This window comes from Microtus oregoni, unplaced genomic scaffold (assembly GCF_018167655.1).
Source record: "Microtus oregoni isolate MIOR12 unplaced genomic scaffold, Mior012 000003F_ref0000135, whole genome shotgun sequence".
Taxonomy (NCBI): Eukaryota; Metazoa; Chordata; class Mammalia; order Rodentia; family Cricetidae; genus Microtus; species Microtus oregoni.
Genome location: NW_024543062.1, coordinates 29,802,988 through 29,817,239, shown reverse-complemented (window position 1 = coordinate 29,817,239; position 14,252 = coordinate 29,802,988). Strand labels below are relative to the sequence as shown.

At 51.9% G+C, this 14,252-nt stretch overlaps 1 protein-coding gene across 1 annotated transcript; it reads right to left on the bottom strand.

The window, feature by feature from the left end:
• Positions 1-558: 558 nt before the first annotated feature.
• Sds (serine dehydratase) lies at positions 559-9,013 on the bottom strand. Its single transcript, XM_041649354.1, has 8 exons — positions 8,934-9,013; positions 6,111-6,265; positions 5,271-5,310; positions 4,912-5,051; positions 4,737-4,828; positions 3,965-4,192; positions 2,120-2,244; positions 559-882 (listed from the first exon to the last, which is right to left on the bottom strand). The coding sequence occupies exons 2-8, from the start codon at positions 6,261-6,263 to the stop codon at positions 677-679; spliced, it is 984 nt and encodes a 327-aa protein (XP_041505288.1). The 5' UTR covers positions 6,264-6,265; positions 8,934-9,013; the 3' UTR covers positions 559-676.
• Between the last annotated feature and the right edge of the window lie 5,239 nt (positions 9,014-14,252).

Here is a 14,252-nt window from a genome sequence, read left to right as displayed (position 1 = left end):
CTGAGTAGGAGGGGCCATGGCCGTGCTGTGTCTTGTGAGGCAGCAGTGAAGGTCAGGGCCCTGTACCACGCCCTGCCCATTGTTCTCGCCATCCATCTGTCCTTTCACTCCTGTGCCAGCCCACTTACCACTGTCTGACTGCAGAGCAAGCCCCCCGCCCTCCCAGCACCCATCCTCACCTACTCACCCAGCCAGAACCGCACACCCTTTCCTTTCGGTTCTGAGACAGAGTGCTGCTGTAACGGGCATTGGCGGGCACCCTGCCACAGCTGCTCTGGCCCCCAGAGGAGCAATGCTCCCTACCCACGTACTAGTCACTTGGGTCTCCCAGTGGGCTGGTGTAAGAGTGGGGCCTACACATTCATCATAGAGACCTGGGGTAGGGGCAAAGTGACTAGTACGTGGGTAGGGAGCATTGTTCCTCTGGGGGCCAGGGCAGCTGTGGCAGGGTGCCCGCCAATGCCCGTTACAGCAGCACTCTGGAGGCTGGCCGAAGTAGGAGGCTTACACTGCACGTAGGCCGCATGTCAAAAACAAACAAAACTCTAAAGTCTTTGCTTTATAAATATATATATTATTTATTTACAATGAAAAAGTGCACATTATAAACATGGGTGAAGGAGGGTGGGGCCACTGTCAGGTGCATCCTCTGCCCACACTACTTAGGGGTGCGGGGTCACTTGGGCAGCCCGTTCAGACCGAGCTGTGCCTTGAGAGCCTGCAGCTGGGCCAGGCTGATGTTGCTGCCGCCACACACGACCACCACCAGTGAAGCCAGCGGCCTTGGCAGCCGGCCCTCATCCTGCAGCCTGCACACCACGCCACTGTACACTGCAGCCAGAGCTGCGCCGCACGCGGGTTCCACTAGGATCTTCTCGTCATCTGTGGGGAAGGGACTGCTCAGGCTGAATCCAGCCTCAGTTTCTTCAGCCTGTGTTAAGAGTTCTCAGGCACCTGAGGGGAGTCACAGGTGCCTAGGTGTGGGGCAGCAAGCTGTGGTTATTAGTAGCTGACAGTGTGCCATTTTTCATCCTTTTTTGCCTTTTTTCTCTCTTTGAGACAGGGTTTCCCTGTAGCCTTAGCTGTCTTGGAACTCACTCAGTAGACCAGGCTGGCTTTGAACTCACTGAGGTCCACCTACCCTTGCCTCCCTCCCGAGTACTGGTATTAAAGGCTTGCACTACCACCAGGTTCTTTTTGACCATCTTGTTCCAGGCTGAACCAAGAGAGTTCCATTATAGACCACTTCCGAATCCAACTCATCTCAATGCTTGCCCTTCTGACTCTGGCTACCAGGAAGCTCAAGATGGACATTTGAAAGGCTGGTTGTCTTCCCTGCTGTCTTGGTTACCAGACTCACTTTTTTTTTAATTATTAAAATGTTTTTCATTTATTTTACATACTGACCATAGTTTCCCCTCCCTCTTCTCTTCCTGCTCCCTCCCCTCCACTTCCCTCTAACCCTCCCCCCTCAACCATTCCCTGTCTCCATTCAGAAAGTGGTAGCCTTCTCATGGGAGTCAACAAAGCATGGCATACCAAGTTGAAGCAGGACCAAGCTCCTCCCCCTGCACCAAGGCAGGGCAAGGCAACCCAGCATGGGGAATAGGTACCCAAAAGCCAACTCAAGTTCCAGGCTCAGGTCCTGACCCCACTGCTAGGAGCCTTACACACAGACCAAGCTGCACAGCTGTCAGCCACATGCAGAGGCCTAGGATGGTCCCATGCAGACTCCCTAGCTATTGGTCCAGAGTCAGTGAGCTCCCACGGGCTCTGTGGGATCCCCTGTCATGACCTTAACCCTCTGCCTTTCTCTCCAGCAGGACTCCTGGAGCTCAGCCCAGTGCTTGGCTCCCAGGAGTCCACCAGGATGACCCCAGCTAAGACTCCTAGCAGTAGTGGAGAGGGTGCCTGACCTGGCCATCTAATGTCACCAGAGTGGTGACTACCCTAATTGTCATGGAGAGCATCCGTCTAGTAACTGATGGAAGCAGATGCAGGCTCACTGATGAGTGACTTCAGTGTTTCTTCTTACCACTGACTAGCTTTAGCTTCCACTCACGAGGGATTCTAGGCCGAGGAGGGAAAAATGAAGGGTGAAAGGTCCCACGGTACGTACCCACAAACTTCTCAATAGCGGACACAGCCTCCCAGTCCGAGATGACCTCAGAGAAAATGGGGTGTTCGTAAAACAGCTTCAGGGCCTGCGCCCCCACAGTGTTCACACCCAAGGCCTTGGCAACACTGGGAGATGGGAGTGGGGAGAGGAGTGGGAGACGGCAGAAGGATGCACGTAAGAGGCAGGAACTGCAGGTGAGGGGTGGGATTGGGCAACCCCTGCCCAACTCGGGAGCCTGCACAGTGGTCTCCAACATCACACTGGCCTGACTCCGATGTGCCCTGTCCCCAGCCTGTAGCCTTGACCTGCTTTGTTTGCTTGCTTCTTGCCCCAACCTGCCAAGCTCAAGATGAAGGCCTCCTCTTCCAGAGGGAATCCCTAGTCCCTCGGTTTAGTTGAGGTTTTCAAATAGTCCCCTCCCATCCTGACATAGGGAGAGCTAGTCCTTACTAAAGGATTAGGTGCCACACACTTCCCAAACTCAGTTTTAAAAAATATTTATTATGTACAGTGTTCTGCCTGCATGTTTGCCTGCAGACCAGAAGAGGGCACCAGGTCTTATTACAGATGATTGTGGGCCATCATGTAGTTGCTGGGAATTGAACTCAGGACCTCTGGAAGAGCAGCCAGTGCTCTTAACCTCTATGTCATCTCTCTAGTCCCCAGACTCGGTTTTATAGAACGGGAATCAGGAACAAAGGTGGGGCAGGCAGTGGATGCCCCAAGGTCACATTAACTTAGGGGCTAAAATAGCTGCTTGAATGCCCCCTACTGCACCCATACTTCATGGCAGGATGCCAGTCCCAACAGCGATGTCATTCCCAGAAATCTGGAAGAATCCCTTACCTGATTCAGCCTTCCCTCCCTCCGACAGAAAGTGTTGTCTCCCTAGAAGTCTCTTCTACAGCCCTCAAGGATGTCTGGTGCAAACCGTGTCCAGCCTCCCTTGCAGCTAGGTGTGGCTGTACAACTAAGTTCTGCCCAGTGGGCAATAGAGGAAACATAGACAGCTCTGACTGCTGAGGGTTGGTCTGAGAGTGCTATGTGCCAAACAGCTTAGATAAGGTAGACCAGGTTTAACTCACGCGACGATTTTAACTCTAATCATGGGTTTGCTGAGGTGTAACCCTACTGTCAATCAAGGAGCAGCCCCACTTTGTCTTTAAAGTTTGGGTGTGTCTGCCGCGCGGTGGCTCACACCTTTAATCCCAGCACTTGGAAGGCAGAAGCGGGCGGATCTCTGTGAGCTTGAGGTCAGCCTGGTCTACAAGAGCTAGTTCTAGGACAGGCTCCAAAGCTACAGAGAAACCCTGTCTTGAAAAAAACAAAAAAAATTTAGGTGCATCCTTCTGCCCTCACTTCCTGTTTTCAGACGGAGTGTGGCTGTGCTGGTTGGCACAAAGGCAGCCACTTTGGGCCCTAGGTCAGCACACTCAGCGTGGTGGTGCAGCAGACTCAAGGAACTTGGCCCACAGCTTCAAGGAGCTGTCTCTAATAGGCTTTTTTCTTTTTCTTTTTTAACTAGGGAGAAACAAAGTTCAATTTTGTTTAAGCTTCAAATTTGGGGTTTGGTTATAAATTCTTGTGGGCAAGAGGGTGTTTTATTTCCCACCCTGTGTCCAGGATCAGCCAGGGTCTTGCATATTTTGGAGGCCAGATAAGTGTCCAGCAAAGCAGTGAGGCATGAGGATCTCAAGAAGTGTACGGCATTGCCTGCCATTATCCACACAGAGACTCGTGTTCAAGGCCCAGGTGTACCATGCATGTGCCTGGGTAACTTAGGGAAAATGGCCAAAGCCTCATTTTCACTGCATGCACAACAGGGAGGTAGGTGCCTGGACTCACCTGGTTATCTTGGGCAGGGTGACCAGCTTCCCTTCCTTGATGGCAGCATGGAAGCTGTGGGCACCGAAGGTCTCCATGGCGATGACAGGCACATCCTCCCAGCCCACCTCTTGCAGCCCCTGGACAACTCCACACAGCAGGCCCCCGCCGCCAACGGAGAGCACAATGGCCCCAGGCTTGGCACTCAGCGTCTCCTTCAGTTCCTTGATGATGGAAGTGTGGCCTTCCCTGGGCAGGAGAAGGGTGGCAGGTCAGGGCTGGGCTTCCTAAGACACAACGGGTGGTTGAAGATGCCAGATGAGGTCTGTATTTGCTTCCATCCCAGGCAATGGTGGCCTTCGGAACTGGTCCCTGCCCTCTCCCCACCCAGCCATAGCCTCACTGAACTCCTTGTAAGTGACATCCCCCCAAGAGAGAGGAGGGCTGCGGGAGTAGGTGGACTAAACCCCCACTTCCTACCCATCAGTGGGTACAGTCCCTGGATGCTCATTCCCCACAGACTCTCAGGGTCCCCACGGCCCGAGGTTCAGTTGCCCATGGCAGATGCTAGCGCTTCATCAGTGCATCCCCACCTCATTTGTTCCTAGTCACCCCCAGATGAGATGATCTCCCCAAATCTCTATCTGGGGACACCCCTCCCCATTGCTGATGTGTGCATCTGGATGTTTGTCTATTCTTTCCTGTATACATTGGGTGTGCAACATGGAGAGCCAGGAGGGATTACGCATTAAGACAGATAGGTGCAGTAAGGAGAGGGGTGGCCCCACCTTACCAGATGAGAGGGTCATCAAAGGGATGTATGTACACCCAGCCCGGGTTGTTCTTTTCTAGAGCCTTGGCCAGCTGGATGGCCTCATCCAACATCTGCGGGAAGAGAATGCAATGATGGGGGCTCTGTCCAGCGTCAGGAGCCCTCTCAGTCCTGCCCCCTGCCAGTCTGCACTCACCTCTCCCACGACTTCAACTGTGGCACCTTCATTCTTGAGCCGCTCAATGGTGAGGGTGGGTGTGGTGCTAGGAACAATGATAGTGGCCGGGATGCCCAGCCTTCTGGCAGCATAGGCCGTTGCCATGCCTGCATTGCCCGCTGTCAGGGTAGCAATGGAAGGGGTGTGTCTGGGACCCCAGGTGGGACTCATCGTCCCTTTCCTGTCAGGCTCTGGACTCCCCTCTCCTCCTAGGTGGCCTCTGGACTTCTTTGAGTGGGTTTATTGCTGCAGAGACCAGGGTCCAGAGAGGTGATGCACCTGGCCTCAGGACACACTGTCCAGGACAGAAAGGGAGAGAAAGCCTCCTGGCCACTTACCTGAAGAGCAGACAAAATGTCTATAGCCTTGTGCTGCCCTCTGTGGAGACAAGAGGAGGGGTCAGGCTTCCTCTCTGTCCCTACCTAGGCTCGTCCCTCTCACTGGGACTCACTTTCCTCCTCTTGGTGTCTGAACTACCCTCCCTTGGGCCTGTCTTCCCAAGGAGACTGGCTGGGGCAAGGGAGAAGGTGTCTTGAGGTATTCTCGTGGGCTGGCACCCCATTGCCAGAGGGAACCCTGATATGTGCACCCTACACTAAAATTATTTTCTTTTTAGAAAGATTGTGTTTTTTTATTTAAGATTTATTTTATTTATTTATGTGTGTGTGCATGTGTTACCTGCAGGGGGCAGAAGAGAGCACCAGATGACCCGAAGCTGGAGTTACAGGTGAGCCAACAACTCAGATGCTGAGAGTGAGACCCAAGTGTTCCTAACTGCTTAGCTAACTCTCCCGCCCAATAGTTATTCATTTCTGTTTATGTGCACGTGAGTGTAGTTGTTCTTGGAGACCAGAGAGGGTATCAAGTCCTCTGGATTTGTGAGCCGCCGTGTGGATACTGGGAACTGAGGTTCTCTGCAAGAGCAACCAATGCTCTTAATTGCTGAGCCATCAGAATTCCAGCCCTTAAGATTATTATCATTATTAATTATTATTATTTTGTTATTATTATTATTAGAGACGGGGTCTTTTATGCAGCCTAAGATGCTACTCACTTTTCACCCTTTTGCCTCAATTCCCTGGGTGCTAAAATCTTGGGTGCACGTCTGCACACCGGGCTCTAGAACTGTCAGGTAGGAGGAAGTGCCCTTTCTGCCAGGATACCACCATGCCCTGTACCGTCTTGCAGAGGTGTCCAATGCCTCGGATCTTGAAGGAGCCCGAGGGCTGGGAACTGTCCATCTTTAGGTACACACTGGTGCCAGCCACTTTGGACAGGGCCATGCTGTCACGCAGCGGGGTCTTCACATGGAGGGGCTCCTGGACTGCCATGGCTGGGAGGCAGGAAGGAGATACAAAAGATCAAGACAGCTGCTCTCCTGAGCTCTCCGATCCCTCCTTCACACCCACAATGAGAAGGGAAGGGCACAGAATAAAATCTCAGCTGGGCCCCCTCTCCGCCCAGAGTTGGAAGGTCATGGGTTCAGAAACTTCCTTAGACTGTAAGAGAAGGGTCTTGCACAAACATCCTTAGGCTGTAGTCATGGGCAAGTTTAGGGGAAAGATCTTGCACAAGGTGGTTCAGAATGAGTCACAAGATGGGGGTGTGGATGCAGCAAGTCTGTTTCTGCAAAGTCACCAGGAACCAGCCTCAGTCCATTTGTTTCCATGAGCTCAGAGCATGTCAACAAACATGAAAGAAATGGGCCAAGTGGGATCCCTGTGGAGAGTGGCCCTCAGGTCCACAGCACCCGTCCATGCTCAGCATTTTTTTTTTTTTTTGGTTTTTTTCGAGACAGGGTTTCTCTGTGGTTTTGGAGTCTGTCCTGGAACTAGCTCTTGTAGACCAGGCTGGTCTCGAACTCACAGAGATCCGCCTGCCTCTGCCTCCCAAGTGCTGGGATTAAAGGTGTGTGCCACCACCGCCCGGCTTATGCTCAGCATTTTTGCCCTATTGTATATTACTTGTTTAAACACACTGTGTGTGTGTGTGAGTGAGTGTGTGTGTACTTGCATGCATACACATATGTGTGCAGAGGGCAATATCAGTTGCCCTCCAGCATATTTTTTGAGGCAGGGTCTCTCACTGAGCCTGGAGCTCACTGATTCAGTTAGACTGGCTGGCCAGTAAGCCCCAGAGATCCTTCTGTCTCTTGTTCTCTAGTGCTGGGATTGTAGGTATTTTTTTGCTGCGCTTGGCATTTTTGATGTGAGTTCTGGGGATATGGACACAAGACCTAATAGGAAGGGCTTTCCTAGGAAACCCTTTTATGGACTGAGCCACCTCCCAGTTCCACATATGCTAAAAATAAACAAACAAACAGTATGTTCTTATTAGGCTAGCTTTGAACTTTTGACTCTCATCCTAGGCAGATGGTAACTCTTGGGAGCATCTACGTATATAAGTGCTCAGTCTCCCTTTGCTGGGATCACAGGTGTACCCCGCCATGCCTGGTGTTGGACACACATTTGTTTTTTCAAATGAGCCTTTGATCTGGTGCAGGTCTGTGTCCTGGCACTTGGGAGGTGGAGGCAAGAACATCAGTCATTCAAGGTCATCCTTGGCTACTAGACCCTATCTCAAAACAAAAACAAAGACTTGAGACTCCAGCAGCAAGCTGTGAAAGGTTCTCAATGCTTCTCATATTTTTCCTTCCTTCCCTCCTTCCTTCTTCCTTTCTCCCCTCTCCCTCCCTACCTTTCTCTCTCTTTCTTTCTTTTTTGAGATAGGGTTTCTTTCTGTGTAGCCCTGACCATCCTGGAACTTGCTCTGTAGACCAGGCTGCCCTTGAACTCAGATATTCACCTGTCTCTACCTCCTGAGTACTGGGATTAAAGGTGTAAACCACCACCACCTGGTAGCTCTTAGTTTTTTATAAACAGATTTTTTTTTTTTCCTGGCGTGGGGACCAGAGAGACAACACAGACCCCTGGTTCACCTTCATCACACAGTTCCCACACAGAGAGGAATCCTCTCAAGGCTACATGACAAGTTCAGGTTTGGCTAATGGCACCACAAGGTCCCTTTGGTAGTCACGACAGTGAGGAAGCATTTGGGTTAACACTGGCTCAGCCACTGTCACCTTGCAACCCTATGAGAGGCCCTAAGAGAGATCCAGAGACAAGTAGGATCAAGCCTAGGCAGATGGTGACTCTTGGGAGCACCTACATATATAAGCACTCACGTGTGCATGCGTGTGTACATTTGTGTATGTGTGTGTGCTCCTGTGTGGGTATGAGACTCAAACTTATTGTGATCCTCTTGCCTCAGTCTCAAGAGAGATAGACTCAAAGTCATTGTGAGTCTCCTGCTGCCAAGTGCTCAGATTACAGACAAGCCCACTAGGCGCCTCTTTCTGGTAGACTTACTGAATGATAGGGAAGAAGGGCATGCCAAACAAGGATACCTCCAAATTTCTTTGCTTTATCCTTCTTCAGCTCCTAGCTAGGTCCCATCCTAATACACCAGGTCTCCTCTGGACCTAAAAGGCTCACCTGATGCAGTCTCTGGTTAGTGGGTGGGTCCCACCATGCAGACCCCTTCCAGGTGGCTTTGGGGTGTGCCACCTGGTCCCTGCCCCAGGCTGCAACATTGGGGACCTTTGGAGAAATGGACAGGGTACGCCGTCTCCGTACTGATTCCCACCCAGAGGCCAGTCCCACCCGGCTCCATAGATGGTAAGAGTCAGGAGAGGAAAAGGTGTAAGGTAGATGGGGGGGGGGTAGGGTCTTGGCAAATGGTGTGGAGCCCGAGCTCCAGGGCAGAAGTCCCTCCCTTGTCATTTAGCTCATGCGAGCACTCAGTAAACACAGCCTGTCACATCTCACCCTTCTGACATCCTGAGCTGGAGGGTCCTACCATCGTCCCATTTTACGGATCAGAACACGGAGAACTGAACTGAATGTGCCCCAGCCCCTCACCCCTTCCCTGGGTACCTCTCTCTGGCTGTCCCTGGCTGTCCCTAGCTGTCAGTCCTGGGGTACGGCTGAGGGGCCACGTACCTGGCACAGAAGGAGCTGGACAGAGCAGCGAGAGATGTAGATTGTGTCTGTGTCCTGGGAGAGTAGAAGGTTGGCAGGACTCTGAGCTCCAGGCTTTTATTCTCCGGAGGAACCTCGGGGCAGCCAATAAGGGCCCCCGCAGGCCACGCCCCAAAGCCACGCCCCTTGGTCCAGGACTGGGCGGTGGCAGGGGAGGGCACTCAGGCCTGGTCTCCATCCTGCCCTCCAACTCTGTCCACCTCCCCTTTCCTCCTGGTTTCTTCACTTTCAAGTGAAGACACTGATCTCCCAAGAACCTGTAGGACCTGGGGTTGGGGGTGGGGGTAGCACTAAAGAGCCATTGCCAGAGACCCTGAGGTCCATCTCACAGCAACAGAAAAGTTGGGCAGTTGCTGGACACTTAGTATGTGGCCGTGAAACAACCACAGCCCAGCCCATGGTGCCTCACACCCACGATCCCAGAAGTTGCAGAGGCAGAGGCAGGAGAACTACACGTTTGAGGTCAGCCTGGATTAAAGAGTGAGATCTTGTCTCAAAATAGAAAGAAGGGGCAGAGGGGAGAATGGGACTCAGCCACTGAACCCCAAATTAGTGTCAAACCATAAAAGACGTTAGTTTAGAGTGGAAATGAGGCTCAGGTCCCAGAGATAGTGAGAGGCGGGACTTCTAAGCCTGTGATTGACAGAGCTACTTACCTCCATCCTCTAGGGACATAATAAAAGGGCAGATGGGTAAGACCCAGGGGATTGGGGGTTCAAGCCCTGGCTCTGCTGTTACTAGATATGCAGCTCTGGGCAAGATGGCCTCCCACAGCCTTTGATTGTTCATTTGTAAATGGGAATAGACGCCAGCAACTGTGCGCCAGGCTCTGGAGATGTGTGTGTTAGGTCTCTCACCTTAAAACTGAACAGGCAGCCAGTGTGTATTAGTAGCCTTCATCATCACCATCACCACGATTACTATGGACACCATCATCTTCATCATCGCTATCTTTACTACAGTCAACCCCATCCCCATTACTACCACGACCTAGAACTGGGAGGTCTTACACCTAAAATCTCTTTCAGCTCTACTCCAAGCCTCTGGCCTGTTTCTGGCTGTGTGCAGAGAGAGGCCTGTGTATCCACAAGGGCGCACACACACTCACACGCATGCACACTGACAGGCAGATGGTCCAACTGCTTCTTTCTCTGGCCTCCCCAAGAATGCGCTCTTGTCCTGATGGCTGTGCCAAGGACACCGATGGACACTGCGTGGCGATAGCGCAGTCGGCCTGCCCTGGCACCCCCCTCCCAGGCGGAACAAGCTGCACATTGTCATTGCTCCCTCTGATCACCCACAACAGGGATGGCCACAGGGTGTGGGTCAAAGGCACGAGATAGGCAAGCTGGGGTAACATGGTTATCACAAAGCTCTTGTGTAAGAAACATAATGAAGGCAATATACAGCAAGCCATCAGTCAACATCAAACTAAATGGGGAGAAACTCAAAGCGATTCCTCTGAAATCAGGAACAAGACAAGGCTGTCGACTCTCCATATCTATTTAACAGAGCAGTACTTGAAGTTCTAGCTAGAGCAATAAGACAGCAAAAGGAGATCAAGGGAACACAAAGCCATTGTGTGGATACAATCATCTCTGGTTTCTCTGTACCAACACCCTAATGCCAGAGTAATGGAGTCCTGGTCCCATGCTATGGATCTCCTGTATGTATCTGACTTCCTTTGACCCATGTTGTAGGTAAGGACAGGCCTGGGGGACGGCGTTTACTGAGAGTCATTGGGGCAAGGGTAACTTGGGGACTCTTAGTTTTTAGGGAACACAGAGCTGATAGAGAGGGTTGGACCAGAAACAGGTGGACCGAGCAGTTCGGATACACCTGGAGGGTCTAGATATCATTATTTTAGATTAAATTTGAGTCAGGGTCTCACGTAGCCCAGGCTGGCCTTCAACTCATTCAGTTGCTGAAGATATCTTTCAACTCCTGATTCTCCTGCCCTCACCTTCAGAATGCGGAGATCATAGGTGAGTGCCAACTGTGCCTACTTCACCTGGTACTGAGGATCAAATGTACATGCTGGAAAAGCACTCTGCCAACTCAGCCATGTTCCTAGCCTCACCCCTTTCCAGCCCTTTCACACAGGCCTCCTTCCCACCTCAGTCCAGTCCAGCATCTCAAGGTGGTATGATTTTTGCATCTGTGGGGACAGTCCCTGGAGATACGTTAGATGTATCAGAGTGGAGAATGTTAGGCTTAGTTACATGCAATGCCCGGCGCAGCTCCAGATACCAACAGCCGCGTCTAAGGAACCACTCCAGGGTAACATGAATGACACCCAACCCTCCTTGTTCTGCCATCTCTGTTCCTGGCACTGCGGCCATGACTTAACCTCATGTACAAAACATGTTCTATTACAACTGCTGCTGAAACAGAGCCCCGAGAGGCGTCACATGGGCATGGTGGCTCATACCTGTCACCCTAGCACATGGGAGGCCGAGGTGGGAGAATTGCTACAGGTTTGAGGCCAGACTGGGGTACAGAAAGAGACTGTGTCTCTAAAGAAAAGGAAAAAGTGGCCAGGTGTGGTAAATCTGTAAACCTGGCACTTGGGGGGCAGAAACGGGAGGATCAGGAGTTTGACGTCATCTGGTGGATTCAAAGCTAGCCTGGGATACATGAGAACCTGTCTCGAAAAAAATAAAACGTGGCACACAGACACACACACACACACAGCTGGAAAGACGGCTCAATGGGTAAAGACATTTGCTGCCAAGCCTGATGACTCCCACAGATTGTCATATGACCCCCACATGTATGCCATGGCACATGCACAAAACCCCAAATAAATAAATAAATCTAAAAAAAACCATTTTTTTTAAATGTTAAAAAAAAAGAAAAGAGTTTGTCTGAACAGGGAGTCTCCCTTGCTTTGGACTCTGTGACCAACCTCTGTGGTCCCTGCTGGGGGACTTGGCAGCCACTGGGCTCTTTTCACCGTGGTCACCTGCTGCAACCCTCGCTGGATGGATGGGGCCTCTGAGAACCCTCTAGGGTTTCCCGGTGGCACCGTCCCTTGCTGACTCCCCCTGTGCGTCATTCCTAGTGACAAACAGTCTTTGCTTATCCCTGATGTGTAAAATCAGCCACCAAGCCAAGGTCAGGACCTGGCAATAGCTGGAGCCTCTCCACAAGGTTATCATTGCCCATGGTGACCCATGGTGACCCGTGCTGGACGTGGGGAGCTGGGCCAGATCCCATGCCCTTAGAGACCCCGAGAGAGACAAAGCAGCAGCTCCTTGACAAGTGAGGAGCGAAAGAGCCTCACACCGCAGGGGCACGTACACTGCTTAGTTTGAGACAACAGGGCTGGGTTTTTTGTTTTTTGGTTTTTTTCCCCTTCTCCTAGGGGTTGCAGCAAATACTACTACTTGAATAATAGTAATGTGAGAACCTTCTGGGGCTCCAGCCCATAGCACCCCTTTAGGGGCGGTGGTCCCCACACCAATGTTTTCATCTGTCACAAACTCTTTCCATTTCTCTGAAGTCCAAGGGGTTTTGTTCTATGAGCCAGGGTCTCACTATGTAGCCCAGGCTGGCCTTGAACCCTTCATTCTCCTGCTTCAGCCTCCGAGTGCTGGGACGAGAGGTGCACACCACTATACCCAGATTAGCTATGGGTTTGTTCGTTGTAAGGTGGGTTCTCCCATAGCCCAGGCTGGCCTTGAATTTCCTTTATAGCCAAAAATGGCCTTCCTCTTCTGATTATCCAGTCTCCACCTGCCAAATGTTGAGATTTCAGGCATTCATCACCACACCTGGTTTAGGTATGCATTTTTAAGTCTCTAGGGAGGCGCGCCCCGGTTGACTGTCCCTCAAAGACCCAATTAGTCACTTTTTTTTTTTTAAACTAACTCCTTCCCTTGCTCTGGGCAAATGAGTTGTGGTGGTGGAGAGTGTCTCTGCCAGGGTTTCAAACTCAAATACATCTGAGGTTCAGTCACAAGCTGTTGGGTGCGGGCTGGGGGGATAGGGTGACCACAGGACTGTGACTTTCCAGAGAGGATGGTATAGCTTAGCTCGGCTGATGGAAATAATGCCCTAAGGTTGGATTCTCAGGCCTGCAATGATCAAACTTCTTGGTCCGGGGTGGGGAGTCTTTGAACTTGGCTGAGGATTCACGCTGTGTTGTGTGTGGGAAGACCCAGATTTCCTTGCTCTCAGTCGCTGCTCACTGGCTTCACCTGCCAGGTCCCTGCTCCTACCTAGTGACTGAGAAGCCGTGCAAAGAGGAGTATGAGGTGAGACTTGTGATGGAGGGGGCCGGGCAAGTGCCCGAGGCAGAAAGGTCTCTTTGTCCTGGGAACAGGGTGCACAGCTGGGGCTGAGGTGGTGAAATGAGGATTAATAAGCAACCCAGAGGACTGGCATGGTGGCTGTGTGGTGGCCTGAGGTGTCCCGGACAGGAGCTGGCTGACAAACATAGCCTCTCCCCCCTCCATTAGCCTTCCCAGCCCACCCTCCCCCTCATCCAGCCAGCCAGCCAGCGGCTGTGGAGCCCAGCCCCTCTGCAGCTCAGCCTCTGGCTCTGCCCCTGCTATGTGACCTTGGGCAAATGACTTGGGTTCTCCGAACCTGTCTCCTCAGTACGGGGTTGATTTTAATGGTTTCTTTTTGTACAGGTAATTGTACATTCTGTGATGAAATGACTCCATAGACTTCTTAGGAAACCTCTTTTACAGCCATAGGAATGATAACAGAGTGCCAGCTGTCGGCCCCAGTGTCTGCTCTACCAGGACACGAGGCCCATATCCCCCCCCCACACACACACACACGCAGAGCTCAGACAAGGCACAGAGAGGTTGAATGATCTGCCTGGGGTTCCCCAGCCAGGAAGTGGTGTTGCTATTATGTGCATCAGAGCCCGTTCCAAGATCTGTGTTCTAGATGCCGAACACCCTGCCTCCCCATGGGAGCACTGTGCCATTCTGTTTTCTTTCATTTCTTGGTTTTCATTTAAAAAAAATTTAAAATTACATTTGGTGTGTGTGCGTGCACGTGTGTGTGCATGCGTGTGTGCGCGCGTGTTTGCACGCACATGTGTGTGAGAGCGTGTGTGAGCATGTGTGCGTGCATGTGTGTGTGCGTGTGTGTGCGCCCGTGTGTGTGTGTGTGAGCGTGTGTGTGCGCCCGTGTGTGTGTGAGCGTGTGTGCACGCACATGTGTGTGAGAGCGTGTGTGAGCATGTGTGCGTGCATGTGTGTGTGTGTGCGCCCGTGTGTGTGTGTGTGTGTGAGCGTGTGTGTGTATGCGCACGTGTGT